At 34.9% G+C, this 16,197-nt stretch overlaps 1 protein-coding gene across 2 annotated transcripts in view; it reads right to left on the reverse strand.

The window, feature by feature from the left end:
• The window catches only part of FBXO9 (F-box protein 9), a 29,475-nt gene that overhangs the window by 11,433 nt on the left and 1,845 nt on the right, over positions 1-16,197 (reverse strand). Inside the window, exons 2-6 of one of the 2 annotated variants that reach the window (XM_037843865.1) lie at positions 13,040-13,126; positions 9,037-9,192; positions 5,369-5,426; positions 3,879-3,978; positions 549-679 (exon numbers count right to left, since the gene is read on the reverse strand). In XM_037843865.1, coding sequence (XP_037699793.1) covers positions 549-679; positions 3,879-3,978; positions 5,369-5,426; positions 9,037-9,192; positions 13,040-13,126 — 532 coding nt within the window. Of the gene's footprint in view, positions 1-548; positions 680-3,878; positions 3,979-5,368; positions 5,427-9,036; positions 9,193-13,039; positions 13,127-16,197 lie in introns of those variants that run through there. The other variant, XM_037843866.1, reaches the window with a different exon arrangement.

Here is a 16,197-nt window from a genome sequence, read left to right on the forward strand (position 1 = left end):
CCTTTTCACTCTGAAGAATATTTTACCACTGAGAATATATTAAAATAAGTTAGTTAGAAAATACTCTATTATATATGTGTGTATGATCCATATAACATGTTAACAAAAGAAACTTATTTTCATCTCCTTGAAAATTTCAATTGCTCTCCAGTTCTGAAAAATCCCGTAACTAATTAAACAAAATTTAACATATGAAAAGAAAACACATCCATTTTTAAACATCCAGTCTATCTCACAACTGTTGTCCAACTTGGCTGAAATGCCAGACACTATCGGTATTTCTCCCATTTTCTTAGGTCTACCTCAACAACTCAGACCCTCATAGATCTTCTCTGATAAAAATATGGCATCCTTGAACAACTGCACTACAAACTCTCCTCTACTTCAGATTTTAAAAAGCTTATTAGTATATAAAAACAGTAATTATAACTACATCTCTCACTTATATTTTGAACTAGAGCAGCAATTGTCTGGCTTGATAAATTTGGAAAATTCAAATCTAAAGTTAAAGTATTTCTCACCAAGTTATAACAACCAAGAATTCAAACCTGAGATGTGAGTCTGACTGCTCTCAAGTTCAGGCTGACACAGTTTGAGCACAGACTCCTGAAATGTGAGTTGCTGCTGGAAGTAAGACAAGAGATCTGCCATCTTGCTATCATCATCATTATCTTCAATGCTGAAAAAAGAAGAGAAGTGAATGAATTAAGTGCCTAGTCTACAAACATACAGTTTAGAAACTGATTTTTCATAGCACTTTCAAATCTGCATTAGAAAGAGTCCCCTAAAAACAAACTTACTACTTTATATAATTTTTTGATGTGGTAACATCCTGTCTGTCTTGCAAAGCAGACCAAATTTTTTGAAGAAAAAAATTTCAGCAATTTTAATTACCACCCAGGAAAAATTAGGAGTTTTGGATACACATGTTGAGATTTAAATAATTATTTTTACAATAAAGTAGAGATTTTACAAGTTAGTGAAAAGGGCAATTTTAAATGATTTTGAAACTCTTATGTGAATAAATTCTTTTTAAGTGAACCTAATCCATTCTAATTGGATGAGTATCAAATAAACAGGTGTCATCTGAGGTAGTGTTTCTAATAGATGTGCCTTAACTCACTACCCTACCTTAAAGACAAAAATATATAATTTGAAAAAATTTAGCAGGTCCACAAATCATCTACCAGTATAAATAAATGTGTAGTTAAGAGTTCTAGAAAAACATTCAAACTTTCCATTTTTGCTGGAGTTAATCTTAAAGATGATCAGACTTACAGAAAGGATTGGATGAAGATAACGGAGAATCAGGAAGGGCTTTTTATAATACAACAAAGGGCAAGTCTGGTTGAATATTAGATGGGTTCAATGGCTATTCTACAAACATTTTACAGGAGAAGCCAGAAAATAGCAAAGAAACTTTTATGGTTTATCAGATCTGATAAAAAATGATTGTACCCTTAAGAACTTTCATAACATTTGGGTTTGCCTACAAAGGGATGGTAGAAAAAAGAAATGCTTCCTTAGTGTTTTAGTACAAATTCCTTAACAGCACTTGGTGCCTATTTAAAAAACTGGCTCTAAATAACCCTACCCAAATTTTAAAAAGGCTTAGAGAAAGCCAAAATGATTCATTTGCAGTATGAAACACCCTACTGTGTTAAACCTAATTGGGTGAACAATATTATTAGTTGAAAAGTTAAAATGGGCAATAAATGCTTAAAATATGGCTTATCTAAAACTTAAGTGTAAACACCATAAACAGTTAAAAATATTGACAATAAATATAGGTTATCAATAAAGGTAACTTTTTAGTTAATTATTTCATGACTGAGTAATAGAATAATATAATAGCTAATACAATATCTCATTACCCAAACTCTTTTCCTATCCCCAAGGGGATTCCTTTCCCTTCTAATACCAGCAAATTGGCTTTTTAGGGATATAAAGATTAAGCCAAAGCAATTTTATAATTATCTTGCAAACAGCTTCAAAAGTATTGGCTGAAAAATACGTTTTCTTGATTTCGTACACAGAAAATCATCACTGCTACTTGGTAAGTCTGATGCAAGTGGCATCTAGACAATATAACTGATTTCTTTTAGGAATGCTTATATCTTGCACCTGTGCTTTAAACATGTGTTATAGTTTTGATAACGTTCTATCTACATACTTTAAGAGAACAATAAAGTGTCTTGTTATAATTAAGCATTTCCTAATGAAATTAAAAGTCTGCTTTTTAATGTAAAGTTTCCAACATACATAAAAGGAGAGACTAGTATAATGAAACCTCATGTATCCATCACAATTTCAACCATTATTAACATTTTGTTAACTTTGATCCAAATACATTTTAACACTCTCTACTTCAAATAGTCTTCAGAAAGTTGAAGTGTCCTTTAATTTACTCCTTGTAATAATCCGTTTTTAAAAAAAACTCCATCATCTTATTTTTCTTTATATCTGCTTAAAATGTATATTCCCATATTTTAAAATTTCCGTTATTAAAAATGTTCTGCAACTTTATACACAATGATATACTAAAGATAAAACTAGCACCATCTTATTTTTATGTTAAGAGTCAACAGGGCAGTTAATTGCTGATGGATATAGTAGGAGCAAGTTCACAGAAATGTTGCTATATTACGTAACTTCCTTGGGGTAAAGTAGGAACAGGTTGGAAGTAAAGCAGTTATCTTAGGTTAGTTGTCTTTTTCTTACTCCCTTGTTATGGTCTCTTTGAAATGTTCTTTTATTGTATGTTTTTGTTTTTTGTTTTTTGTTTTTGCTTTTTTTGTTTTGTTTTTAATTTTTTTTTCCATGCAGTTGATTTAAAAAGGAAGAACAGGTTAAAAAAAAAAAACCAGGAAAAAAATATGTAGTGACCCCTTGAGGAGCCTGTGGAGAATGCAGGGGTATTGGCCTACTCCACCTCAATGGTTGCTAACATGACCACAGACATAGGGAACTGGTGGTTTGATGGGTTGAGCTCTCTACCATAGGTTTTACCCTTGGGAAGACGGTTGCTGCAATGGAGAGGCTAGGCCTCCCTATAATTGTGCCTAAGAGCCTCCTCCCGAATGCCTCTTTGTTGCTCAGATGTGGCCCTCTCTCTCTAGCTAAGCCAACTTGAAAGGTGAAATCACTGCCCTCCCCACTACGTGGGATCAGACACACAGGGGAGTGAATCTCCCTGGCAACGTGGAATATGACTCCCGGGAAGGAATGTAGACCTGGCATCGTGGGATGGAGAACATCTTCTTGACCAAAAGGGGGATGTGAAAGGAAATGAAATAAGCTTCAGTAGCAGAGAGATTCCAAAAGGAGCCGAGAGGTCACTCTGGTGGGCACTCTTATGCACACTTTAGACAACCCTCTTTAGGTTCTAAAGAATTGGGGTAGCTGGTGGATACCTGAAACTATCAAACTACAACCCAGAACCCATGAATCTCGAAGACAATTGTATAAAAATGTAGCTTATGAGGGGTGACAAGGGGATTGGGAAAACCATAAGGACCACACTCCACTTTGTCTAGTTTATGGATGGATGAGTAGAAAAATAGGGGAAGGAAACAAACAAACAAACATACAAAGGTACCCAGTGTTCTTTTTTACTTCAATTGCTCTTTTTCACTTTAATTATTATTCTTATTATTTTTGTGTGTGTGCTAATGAAGGTGTCAGGGATTGATTTAGGTGATGAATGTACAACTATGTAATGGTACTGTGAACAATTGAATGTATGATTTGTTTTGTATGACTGAGTGGTATGTGAATATATCTCAATAAAATGAAGATTAAAAAAAAAGAGTCAACAGGGCAAAGATTTTTTAACTTTTAAAAACTATGCATTTCTGGCTATCAGATTATATACGCACTAGCTGTTTCCAACGCCATCACCATCGGGAGACCGGGTATAAGAAATCTTGAACTCAATATCAGGTACGAGTTGCATAGCCCTACGATAAAACTTGATGGCTAAAAGAAGAAATAAAGCTAAATTAGCTATGACCACACATTTTTGACATTTCCTTTGTTTATTCTTAACTGCAGTTCAATTTGGTAACATCTTTACAAACAGCCAAATTCCCTTTTTTGTATGCAACAATAGTTTTGGTGAACAAACTTATTTCCAAACCTGACTGCTGAAAAATACTCTTTTCCCAAAGCTAACATGTTAGAGAAACTTAAGATGCTGTCTTCTACTCTTATCTTTTAGCCCTTCCCATCTTGTTCCTCACCCTCTTATATATTTTTAGAAGTGATCTTATGTGGATGTCTTTCTTCAGACTTTGAAAATACAATTGCTATAGCCCCCAACCAAAATACTTCTAAGGAAACTCCTCTTTCTAGGATGGAGATTTGAGGAAGATCAAATGCTTCCTACGGGGTGGAATAAGAAAAGAATTTTTTGGAGTTTATCCTTCAAATTCAACTTCCTTTAGCCTAGTTGGCTCTTATTTATCTCCCTTTTAAATCCTGTTTTTTATAAATCTCCTGGCCAGGTGGGTCAGAGAGATAATAATTAATCATCCCTCTACAGAGACATGCCAGTAGAACTTGGGACTATAGAAGCCAACTAATTCTTTTTCACTTGGAGGAAGTCTAATAAATTCAATAAATTCTCATGTTCTATTACGCTGGGTGAATTACTGTGTACAAAGGGGAGATGTGAACCTTACAACTTAATGTAGATTGCAGGAGAGACTTCACCATTGGGATATTTTAAAATCTGAGTAAAAATAACACTAAATGAAGCTTACAAGTAAATGCAGTAATTCTAAATGTTACTTATGGGGCATTTTCAAATGATTCAAACATAAACATTCTTACCTTTATTATCAAAAAATGAAAATGTAATTGCAAACCTAATATTACAAACGGCCCCAACACTTTTCACTTACTTATTTCTACTTGATTAATAATAAAAGAGACAATTAAAGTTGAAGAATATTCCTTTTGGTAAAAAGTTAGAGCTTTTAAAAAACACCCATTTACATGTTTCTCAACCTATCCTTTATACTTCCTTCTTCTGAAGTAATTTTAACCTATAAAAGGAGCATATCCTATTTTAAAATGAGTAACAATATTTTCAAGGCTTTATTAATAACAATTACTAAATACTAAAACCTAGAAAAAAGTTATTTAATTCTTCCTACTAATATGATGATGCTTCCCAGCATTATTTTTTGGAAAGAAACAGGTTACACAGAAACACAATTTTTATTTTTTTAAAAAAAAATTTTGAATATAGGGAAACTGACACCATTATACCAAATATGTTCTAGTCAAAAAAAAAATGTTCAGTAATAAAGAGTCGTTATTCAGAAATGTCATGACAAAATGATCCTGGGCTCTGAGTTTTTACCTTCATAGAGGGCTCCATTTTGCTCTTCTTCTACTGCTTTTAAGAAGAGTTCTCGAGCCTATATAAACAAACAGTGAAGGACAATTTTTGAAAATTTACATTAAAAACAAGCATGTTGCAAAGGAGAGGCTAGGCCTCCCTGTATTTGTGCCTAAGAGTCTCCTCCTGAATGCCTCTTTGTTGCGCAGATGTGGCCCTCTCTCTCTGGCTAAGCCAACTTGAAAGGTGAAATCACTGCCCTCCCCCCTACGTGGGATCAGACACCCAGGGAAGTGAATCTCCCTGGCAACGTGGAATATGACTCCCAGGGAGGAATGTAGACCTGGCACCGTGGGACGGAGAACATTTTCTTGACCAAAAGGGGGATGTGAAAGGAAATGAAATAAGCTTCAGTGGCAGAGAGATTCCAAAAGGAGCCGAGAGGTCACTCTGGTGGGCACTCTTATGCACACTTTAGACAACCCTTTTTAGGTTCTAAAGAATTGGGGTAGCTGGTGGTGGATACCTGAAACTATCAAACTACAACCCAGAACCCATGAATCTCGAAGACAGTTGTATAAAAATGTAGCTTATGAGGGGTGACAATGGGATTGGGAAAGCCATAAGGACCAAACACCACTTTGTCTAGTTTATGGATGGATGTGTAGAAAAGTAGGGGAAGGAAACAAACAGACAAAGGTACCCAGTGTTCTTTTTTACTTCAATTGCTCTTTTTCACTCTAATTATTATTCTTGTTATTTTTGTGTGTGTGCTAATGAAGGTGTCAGGGATTGATTTAGGTGATGAATGTACAACTATGTAATGGTACTGTAAACAATCGAAAGTACAATTTGTTTTGTATGACTGCGTGGTATGTGAATATATCTCAATAAAATGATGATTTAAAAAAAAAAAAAAAAAAAAAAAAAAAAAACAAGCATGTATAGCAGAAGGATAGCCTTTTTAACAAATGGTACTAGAACAATTGGGCATCCATAAACAAAAAAAAAAAAAAAAAGAAAAAGGAACCTCAAAGTAAACCTCACACCTCACACAAAAATTAACTCAAAATAGATCATGGACTTAAATGTAAAACTTATAAACCTTTTAGAAAAAAAACGTAGAGGAAAATCTTTGGGACTTAGACTAGGCAAAGAGCTCTCATACTTGACATCAAAAGCATGATCTGTAAGTGGCTGAGAGATTCCAAATGGAGTTGAGAGGTCACTCTGGTGGACATTCTTATGCACTATATAGATAACACCTCTTAGGCTTTAATGTATTGGAATAGCTAGAAGTAAATACCTGAAACTACCAAACTCCAACCCAGCAGTCTGGACTCCTGAAGACAATTATATAATAACGTAGATTATAAGGGATGACAGTGTGATTGTGAAGACCTTGTGGATCACACCCCCTTTAGCTAGTGTATGGATGAGTGGAGGAATGGGGATAAAAACTAAAGGACGAATGGGGTGGGATGGGGGGATGATTTGGGTGTTTTTTTCACTTTTATTTTTTATTCTTGTTCTGGTTCTTTCTGACGTAAGGAAAATGTTCAGAGATAGACTGTGGTGATGAACGCATAACTATGTTATCATACTGTGGACAGTGGATTGTATATCATGGATGATTGTATGGTGTGTGAATGTATTTCAATAAAACTGAATTTAATAAAAAAAAAAAAAAAGCATGATCTGTAAAAGGGAAAACTGACAAAATGGACCTCATCAAAATTAAAAACCTTTGCTCTGTAAAAATGCTGTTATGAGGATGAAAAGACAAGCTACAAACTGGGAAAAAATATTTGCAAACCACATATCCAACAAACTATATATCTAATATACATTGTTCAGGAATATATATATAAATATATGAAGATCCTCAAAACTCAACAGTAAAAAATAAGCCATCTAGTTAGAAAAGACATGAGCAGACATTTCACAAAGAGGATATACAGATGGCAAATAAGCATAGGAAAAGATGTTCAACATCACTAACCATTAGAGGGAATGCAAATTAGAATTACAAGATTTTCCTACACACCTATCACATGGCTAAAATAAAAAGTAGTGATAACACTAAATGTAGAAAAATTAGATCACTCATACATTGCTGGTGGAAAGGTACAAAGGTACAGCCACACTGGTTTCTTTTAAAACCAAACATGCACTTACCATACAACCCAGCAATTGTACTTTTTGTAATTTATCCCAGAGAAATGAAAATGGAGGTTCACACAAAAACCAGTATATGATTGTTGTTGGCAGCCCTACTGGTAACAGCCCCAAACTGGAAACAATCCAAATGACCTTCAGTGAGTAAGTAGTTTAACAAATGGGCACATCCCTACTGGGGACAACTATGCAGCAATAAAAAGGAAAAACCACGGATAAACACAAGTTGGAGATATCTCAAGGAATTATGCTGAGTGAGAAAAGTGAATCTGCAAAAGATTACATACTGTATCCTTGGAATATCGAAAATACAGAGATTAAGAACAGATTAGTGGTTGGCAGGAGTTAGGAATTGGTGGGGAGGGCAGAAGATGTGAGTATAACTATAAAGAGGTAGAAGGGAGCCTTGTGGTGATGGAATAGTTTTGTATCTTGATTGTGGCAGTGGTTACATGAAGCTACATATAAGATTAATTTCATGAAACACACACACACACACACACAAATGACTGTGAAACTGGGGAAACTAGAATAACCTCTGTGGATTATATCAATGTCTATTTCCTGGTTTTGATATTATACTATAGTAAACCAAGATGCTACTATTGGGGGAAACTGTGTGAAGGGTGCACAGGATCTCCCTGTACCTGTAATGTGCAAGAATTAATTTCAAAATAAAAAGAATAAAATTCTGTGTGATTTAAAAAAAAAGAACAGTATGGAAGTTTTGAATCATCATAGTAATGTTAATTATTTAATAGCAAACTGTAAGCAAAAATTTGGATCTGATGATGTGAAGATGACAGTTTCTATGGAATAGAATAATGAAAAGTGAAATAGTGTGCTGTGCCTACTTCACGTGAATAGGCAAGAGGAAAGAGGTGACAAGAAGACAGCATTCACAGTTTTCTCAGTATGAGTACTTTCAAAATTTCCCAAAATAAGGGAAGGTAACAGATTAATGCATCATTGTAAATTTGTTCAACTCAAAATATAATAAAATATTTCATTAAATTAAGACTTTTGGAAAAGGTGTCAATATTTGAACAACTGTTTTCTCCTTTTGGGCTCTGTTAATAAATTCCGAAGCAACAATCTTTTTTTGGGGGGGGGTCTATAAATTAACAAAAAAACAGTTCTATGAAGAGATGGAAAATGGGGTATCCACTGGAAAGAAGCCCATGCAGAACGGTGGCATCCTCTCAAGTGGCTAGAAGTAGCAGTGAGGGATGTACAAACAAGTAGAATACTTGTCGAAATTTTTCCATATGAAGAAATTTTTTTTAATTTTATAGGTTATGTACTTACGTTACTAGAGTATGACTACAATGGTTACTTACTTATGTCAATGAAAATTTTTATGTGCAAACAAAATGGGTAATTTATTATATGGGAGGCTAGGGTTACATAGACTATCTGAAGATTATAAAGCTGGTGAAGCACTGTGAGCCAGCATCAGCTGTCACTTTCAGTAGGTAAACTTTTAAGGAAGCAATGTCTGTAATACTTAACTTTTCCTCCTTTGCCAGTTCTTGTTTTCCTTTGGTATCTGCTTTCAGTAAAGAGCTTCTTGTTGATCCTCTGCAAGGTCGAGTTTCTAAATTGCTAGAGCCTACACCTGGGGCAAGTTCAAACATCCACTGAGCTCGGAACATCTGGAGCTGGGCCTAAGAGAAGAAAACTAATTTAGGACTCATCGAAGAAGAGTAGCTCAACTCTGGGACAATTTATCAATATGTCTTACATCTATTTCCATTTATATACTTATTTCTCTAAGATCAGAAAATACTGTCATTGTATGTTACTAAACTGAAACCTACTAAATACCTATTATCTTTTTAAATAGTTTTCCACTTAAAACTGTAAAGAAATTATAAGAATTTGCCTAAAACCTAGAGCCTAAAATGAGAACAATTTATCAATATGTCTCACATCTATTTCCATTTATATACTTATTTCTCTAAGACCAGAAAATACTGTCATTGTCTATTACTAAACTGAAACCTACTAAATACCTATTATCTTTCTAAATAATTTTCTGCTTAAAACTGTAAAGAAATTAGGAAAATCTGCCTAAAACTTAGAGCTAAAACGAGTTAGTCTATACCTCAAGACTAAGGAGATTAGAGAACCGAATTTTAATTGGAATTAAAAATACAAGCAATCATTTATGGACTGAATTTGTAAACTTTCTAGTCTTTATTTGGAATGCATCATCTAGTAGATATTAGGAGTGTTACTGAAAACTCTGTGAGCCCCAAGCTTTTCTTTTTAAGAAACAGTACTTTTCAAAAAGGAAATACTTTTTAAATACGTAATATTACAAAATTTTTAAATACAGAAAAAGTGAAATCCCCGAGTGGTGGACTCTAACGTGCCGGCCAAATTCCCCTTCAGGAATAAAGAACTTACTACCCCAACTGCTGGGAGTGCTACCAAAACACAGCCCTCACATGTCAGCCCCTTTGGGTCATTACCTCAGCCTGAGATGCTCCCTCAGCAACATCCCACCATCTTCTCAGGCCATCCCCATCTAATGACCGATTAACCAGATGGTATAAAAACTCAGCCCTCTCGCTGCACCTCAGGCCAGCTCTGAAGGGTTATTCCATCTTTGGAACTCTGCAGAGGATTGGCTGAAGCATTCCGTTAAGGGTGCACTCCAGCTCCACTTTCTCCTCTGCCCACTCCTGCTTCCCTGCCTTCCTTCCATAGGTGTGGACCCCAAGAGCTCCTGAATACACCTCGTGCATGGCAGTCTCCAGCTAAGAGTCTGCCTCCTGGGAAAGCCAATCTGGGATAGCCTTCTTCTTACAGAGGACCACTGCTAATAGTATTGCGTAAATTATACTGGCTTTAAAAAAAACTGGGCACATATGATATACATATATATAAGTTTTAAAAATAACTAGTCTCCACAGGCCTCCCCCCCCCCCCAACACATAGCACACACATCTCTGACCTACAGAATCTTTAGGAGCACTCAGTGTCTATGAGATAATGCATTCCAAATAAACTGATTTTAGAAAGCTTCTAAATTCAGTGAGATGCACTCAAGGAATTACAGTAAATATTTTTCTATTTCAGGGCACAAAGCTTTACCTCATCTTTTATGTAACAGCATTTAAAAGGACATGATCATTCCTTAACACAAGTGATAGATATTTTGGTTGTATTCTATTTATCCTATATAAAAATGCTACAATGAGTATCTTTGTATATACATATTTACTTACTCTTTCCCTTGTGTCATTAGGGCTAAATTCCTGGAAGCGGAATTGCTGGATCAAAGGAAATGCATGTTTTTCATTTTGATACATATGGCCAGTCTGCCCTCTAGAAAAGTTGTAGCAATTTACACTTTAATGAATACTGCAGGAGTGGCCTCAAAGCCTGGACCACAATGGGCATTATTCACCAAATCGATGGATTAAAAAAAAAAAAAAATGACATCTCATTGTAGATTGCATTTTTTAAATGGTTGCATTTTTTTAAGTTGTATTTTTAAATTATTCATGAGGACAATTATTTCTTCAAATGTTTACTAGCCATTTATATTCTTTTTTGTGTGTGAATTGTCCATTCACATCTCTTTGTGTTCTTCTACTAATTTATCAGAATGTTCTGTATATTGAGGATATCATTCCTCTGTCCATATGTGGTAAACAGTTTTTCCAGTTGACTGTTTCTCTTAACTTTATTTATTTATTATTTTTTTTTTGGTTCATGGATGAATGAATGCATAGTTTAATGAAACAGTTGCCAAATTCCACAGATTTTATCTTCCAGATTGCTCTTAATGATGCCATCTTCCTCCATTTTGCTGAATCTTCCTCTCACATTGCTTCTCTAAGATCTCATAGTTAGTCATGTAAATATTCATGTAGTTATTTTAAGGACTGCGATGGTATTTTCTTCATTTGTGTCCATCGAATAGCCTAACAGTGCTTTTCACAAAGAGGCACTTACTCTCTATTGAAAGAATGAATCAGTCAGTGAAAGAAGACGTGGCACTTTGCAGTTTACAAAGGCTTTCACATATACCATTTCTTTTATTCCACAGTTTGCCAAGGAGGCAGACAATTGAGTAATAGACTCCATTTTACAGATGAGGAAACTAAAGTGTGGTTATTACCAGTCAAGATCTAACTGCTCATAAGTCACCAAGCCAGTCTTATGATTCTAAACTGGGAGATAAATTCATCCCTGATTATGACTTTCTCTTAACTGTGATCAGGAAAAACAAGGAAGAGAGAGAGATAGAGAAATTTGGGGGGAAGCTTGCATAGGGAACAATTACAAATGTGTCTGGTTTGATATCTTGAATGTCATAGCCACTCACCCAATTTCCTTTTGGCTTTGGAGCTCCTAAGAACTGTTCACTTTAGAGGAGACAGGTACAAATTATTCTGGGAGTTCTAGGTTTTAGTCTCCAAAAAGAAAAGCATGAAGTTAAAAAAGATCCAAGGATCTTTCTTTTGCAGCCAGACAGATATTGGTTGGAGTTACAGCTTCAACATTTAACAGCCTCCCACCCAGTCTATAAAATGAAGATAATAGTAGTTTTGACCTCCTGGAGACATGTGCAGATTAAAGAGGAAAATGCAAAGAGCTTAGCATGCTCTTCCTCCTCCCCTGAATTGAGCCTTTGCCTTTAACTTATTTTATTTGTGGAACAGAGACCAGTGAACTTGGACCCAAGAGGGGCCATGGAAGACAGAAAAGAAAAGACCAAGCTTGCAGCTAAAGCACAACACAGTGCTGGAAAATGTCAGCTTCTTCTTGAGCAACAGCTGCCCGTGTTTTAGCAGCTTGAGTCCATCTTCAACTTTCGATATGACTGATATACATTGGATCATTCAAGTTAGAGCAGCACAATTCCTCAGCTTACTATGCCACGTGCTAGACAGTTAACACCCATCTGATCCTATAAATATGAAATGCTAAGAAGAGAAAGCTTAAAGGCTTAATGTTAGGAAAGAGAGAGTAGGCTCCGAAGGAGTGACTTGAGGCAAGAGAAACTTGAGTTGACAATGCAAAAGTGCCTATGGTGGGTTTGAACAACGAAGCTGGATTCCATAGAAGGTTAATACTGAAAGAATGCCTGACATCATAGACCTGCAGCATCTCTAAAGTGGTAGAGGAAACATGCTTAGGTAGTTCTTTTCTGTCTTAACTTTATTTATGTCTTTCATTTTTCAGAGGTTTTAAACTTTGAGGTGGTCAAATATGTTAATCTCTCTCCTTCAAGGCTATGTATGTATGGGTTTTGAGTCATGCTTAAGCCATGATCTGCATACTCAAAACCCATATACTATGTTTCATAGCAGCAATGACTGATATTTCTTAATATAGAAAAAGAAATCCAAAATGAGTTATAATTTAAGTTCTCTATAAACCAATATGAAAATACAGTTAACTGCAATGCAAACAGGAATCCACAAATCTTAATTATGACAACTTTCTGCTTCTATATGGAGATGGAACAAAAAATTATACAATTAAGAAACATGCCTGCAGATCTGTTTCAGCGGGGCTTTCATTTTCATCATCATCATCTGCTCTGACAGTATCAGAATGACAATCTTCCTCGGCTTCTGCCTGAGGGGGAAAAAAAAAACCCCAAAATAATGACCTAGAATATGCAAACACCAATTTCCTCTTGTAATCTACATCTCCTAATCAGCTACTTGCTATTTAGTACCATAATGTCAACAGTATGCAGACCCCACTTTGAGTAGAAAGGCTCTAGGGTAGCTGGGACTTTACTATTTATTTCCAAAGGAAAATGAGTCTGGCAAGCACATCCTTTACTCCAAACCACAGTATCAATATCATATAATTCTCAACAATCTTTATACCTCAAATTTTAACATCAATACCATCTGTCCCCAAATCAATCTAATTACATATAAATGATAATCCAAGTCCATTACTATTCATAAATCATTTGATAATATGATTAATGTATTAGGTAAATGAGGCCAATTACTTTTACTGATTTTACTGATTAATACATTAGGTAAATGGGGCCAATTACTTTTACTGATTTACTGATAGTCTACAACAAAAATTTTCATTTTTTCTTAATTTAATGCATTTTTTATTGACTAGAACAGTGAAATGAATTATCAAAGTAAATCTCTAAGAAAATGAAAATCCATTGTCAACTGTTAAAGAGTACATTTTTTCTCAATAGCAAAATGCAGCAAAAAAGATAAAATAGAAAGCCTTTGGTTTTCCTTTTAGTTCTAAAACAAAATAAGGAAGTATATGTATTTTTAAACTTTTTACAAGAAAAACGTTTAAACATATTCAAAAGCAAAGAGAATAGTATAACTAACACCCAGTACCCAGGAACCAACTTCAACAATTTATCATGTAAAAATAATTCCTCTTTATCAGAAAGTATTCATATTGCCAGTTTCTCAAAATATCATATATGTAAAATATACGTTAGTTTGTGAAAATCAAGATCCAAATAAGGTCCATGTATTGTGATTGGTTGATGTCTTTTAACTCTCATGTCATCTGAAAGTTTCCTCTTCTCTCACTCTTTTTTTCATGCAATTTATTTGAAAAAACTGTGTCAATTTTTTATATAGTCTCCAACTGTCTGGATTTTGCTGAGGTGTTGATAAATATGTTTCTTTGTCCCCTTATTTCCTATAAATTGTAGTTGGACCTATAAAGGATTGATTAGATTCAGCTAATCTTTTTTTTTTTTTTTGGCAAGAATACATCATAGGTGATGTGTTTTCCATCAGGAAGGAGTGTTTTGAAACGCAGCTGACAAAGTGCTAGAGCAGATGTTCCAAATCTGTTTGAGTCCAAATAAGGTATAAAACTAAACCCAAATAAATTTAGTGTCTATGAATTTCAGCAATTACCAAAAAACAGAAAATACTGTAACATATCAGACCAATGAAATACATAGTTGCTACTGGACATATCCTTTTCCCAGCTAAGTCTAGTGATACCAATCAGATAAAATTTGACACACTGGGCTCCAGTTTAAAATGTTTCGGGAGCTAGTTAAAAACTAACTTTGCTTTAGAAAAAAACACAAACAACACATTTATGGTGGTATAAAATTCAGCAAATTTTTTGTTTCACAGATGACTAAAAGACCAAGATCCATATACAGTGCCCTTCTTTGTATACAAATGGCACATTATTAAATGCTCTACGTGAATACATGACTTTCATGTGTTTATTAGGATTTAAAATGTACCAGGAAAGCTCACGTAATAGTGAATGATTTTGTTAAGTAAAGAAGTCCCTTCCATTTTATCTGTTTTATAAATCCAGATTTTTATATACTGGATTGGCTTAAAAGTGGAATAAAGCTGGACCAGAATTACTGTGTGTGGCTTGGGGCTTAACAGAGGTCTCAAGTCAGACTGCTTCCATTTTATCCTTTCATTTTCAATCAAGGTTTGCTAAATTAAATTGAATCCTACCAGCCAGTGAAAATGAAATGTTGCCTCAGTTATGTCTGTTAGCCAATAAACTTATTAGCAACGGGAACTTACTCAACACTTAAACATGTTCAGTCTCATGAAGAAATGTGGCAATCAAGGAAATTACCTTAAAGATAGTCATAAATACAATAATAAAGCCTATTTAACTTTACTAGTTCCAAATATGGTAAGTATTACAATTGCAAACATTAGCTGAGTTTATTTCCTGGACAAAAGTGTTCATATTAACACAAATTTTTGAACACAGCAGCCACATATACTTGCACTACTCTACAACTCAACATAAATAAGCCTTGCTTCCTCTTATCTCTGGCTACCAGACTCAAGGCAGAGGAGGTGCTTTCAAGACTTGAACTAATTAGTATATGGTTCAGAGCTTGGCACACTATAAATGCTAAAGCGGTGAACAAATAAATGACTAAGAAACTTCCAGAAAACTGAGCTTAACAGAAAATTTAAACACTTAAAATATTGTCAAATACGTTTTTTTGAGGCTCTTTAAGCAGGGAGTTTTTTTCTTTTAAACTAGGAACATCACTGGTAATCAAAACACATAACAAAGAACTTATAGAGCCCACTGAGAAGAGTATTTCTCGTCTCAAAAAAGTCTACCTGAATTACTGTCTTTTATAAGTACAGCTAATGGGAGGAGACCTGAGTTCCCTAGGATAACTTTCAAGGCCCTTAGAACTTTCTCTAGGCAGTCATACTAAACTGCCTTGTTTCAAGAGCTTCCCATGAAGCTACAGTTCTGGGCTCTTGCATATGCTGCTCTCTCCATCTAGAATGCCTTGTCCTTCCTCCTCATGTGGTTACTTCCATTCATCCTTCAAGATTTAGGTCAAGTCAGGAATCACCCAGTAGGAAGCATTTTCTGATGCTCCAAATTGCCTCTTTTGTATTCCCGTAACACTTGGGCTTACCTGTATCACAGCATTTAAGAATGTTCTGACATTATTTTTGCCTCCTTTGCTAGAGTTAGTGCAATGAGAGCAGGGATCAGATTTCATTTACCTTTGTAACCAGAGGTCAGACACACTGTTTAGTTCACAGTAAATGCCTATCTAGGCCTCAGCTGTCTCATCCTAAAGAGAATTTGTATTTGGTGATCACTAAAGTCTCTTCGTATATGACATTCTAAAGTTTACCATAAATCATCTTACAGGTTTTAGTTATATTGAAGATTGA

The sequence above is a fragment of the Choloepus didactylus genome, chromosome 7, assembly GCF_015220235.1.
Source record: "Choloepus didactylus isolate mChoDid1 chromosome 7, mChoDid1.pri, whole genome shotgun sequence".
Taxonomy (NCBI): domain Eukaryota; kingdom Metazoa; phylum Chordata; class Mammalia; order Pilosa; family Megalonychidae; genus Choloepus; species Choloepus didactylus.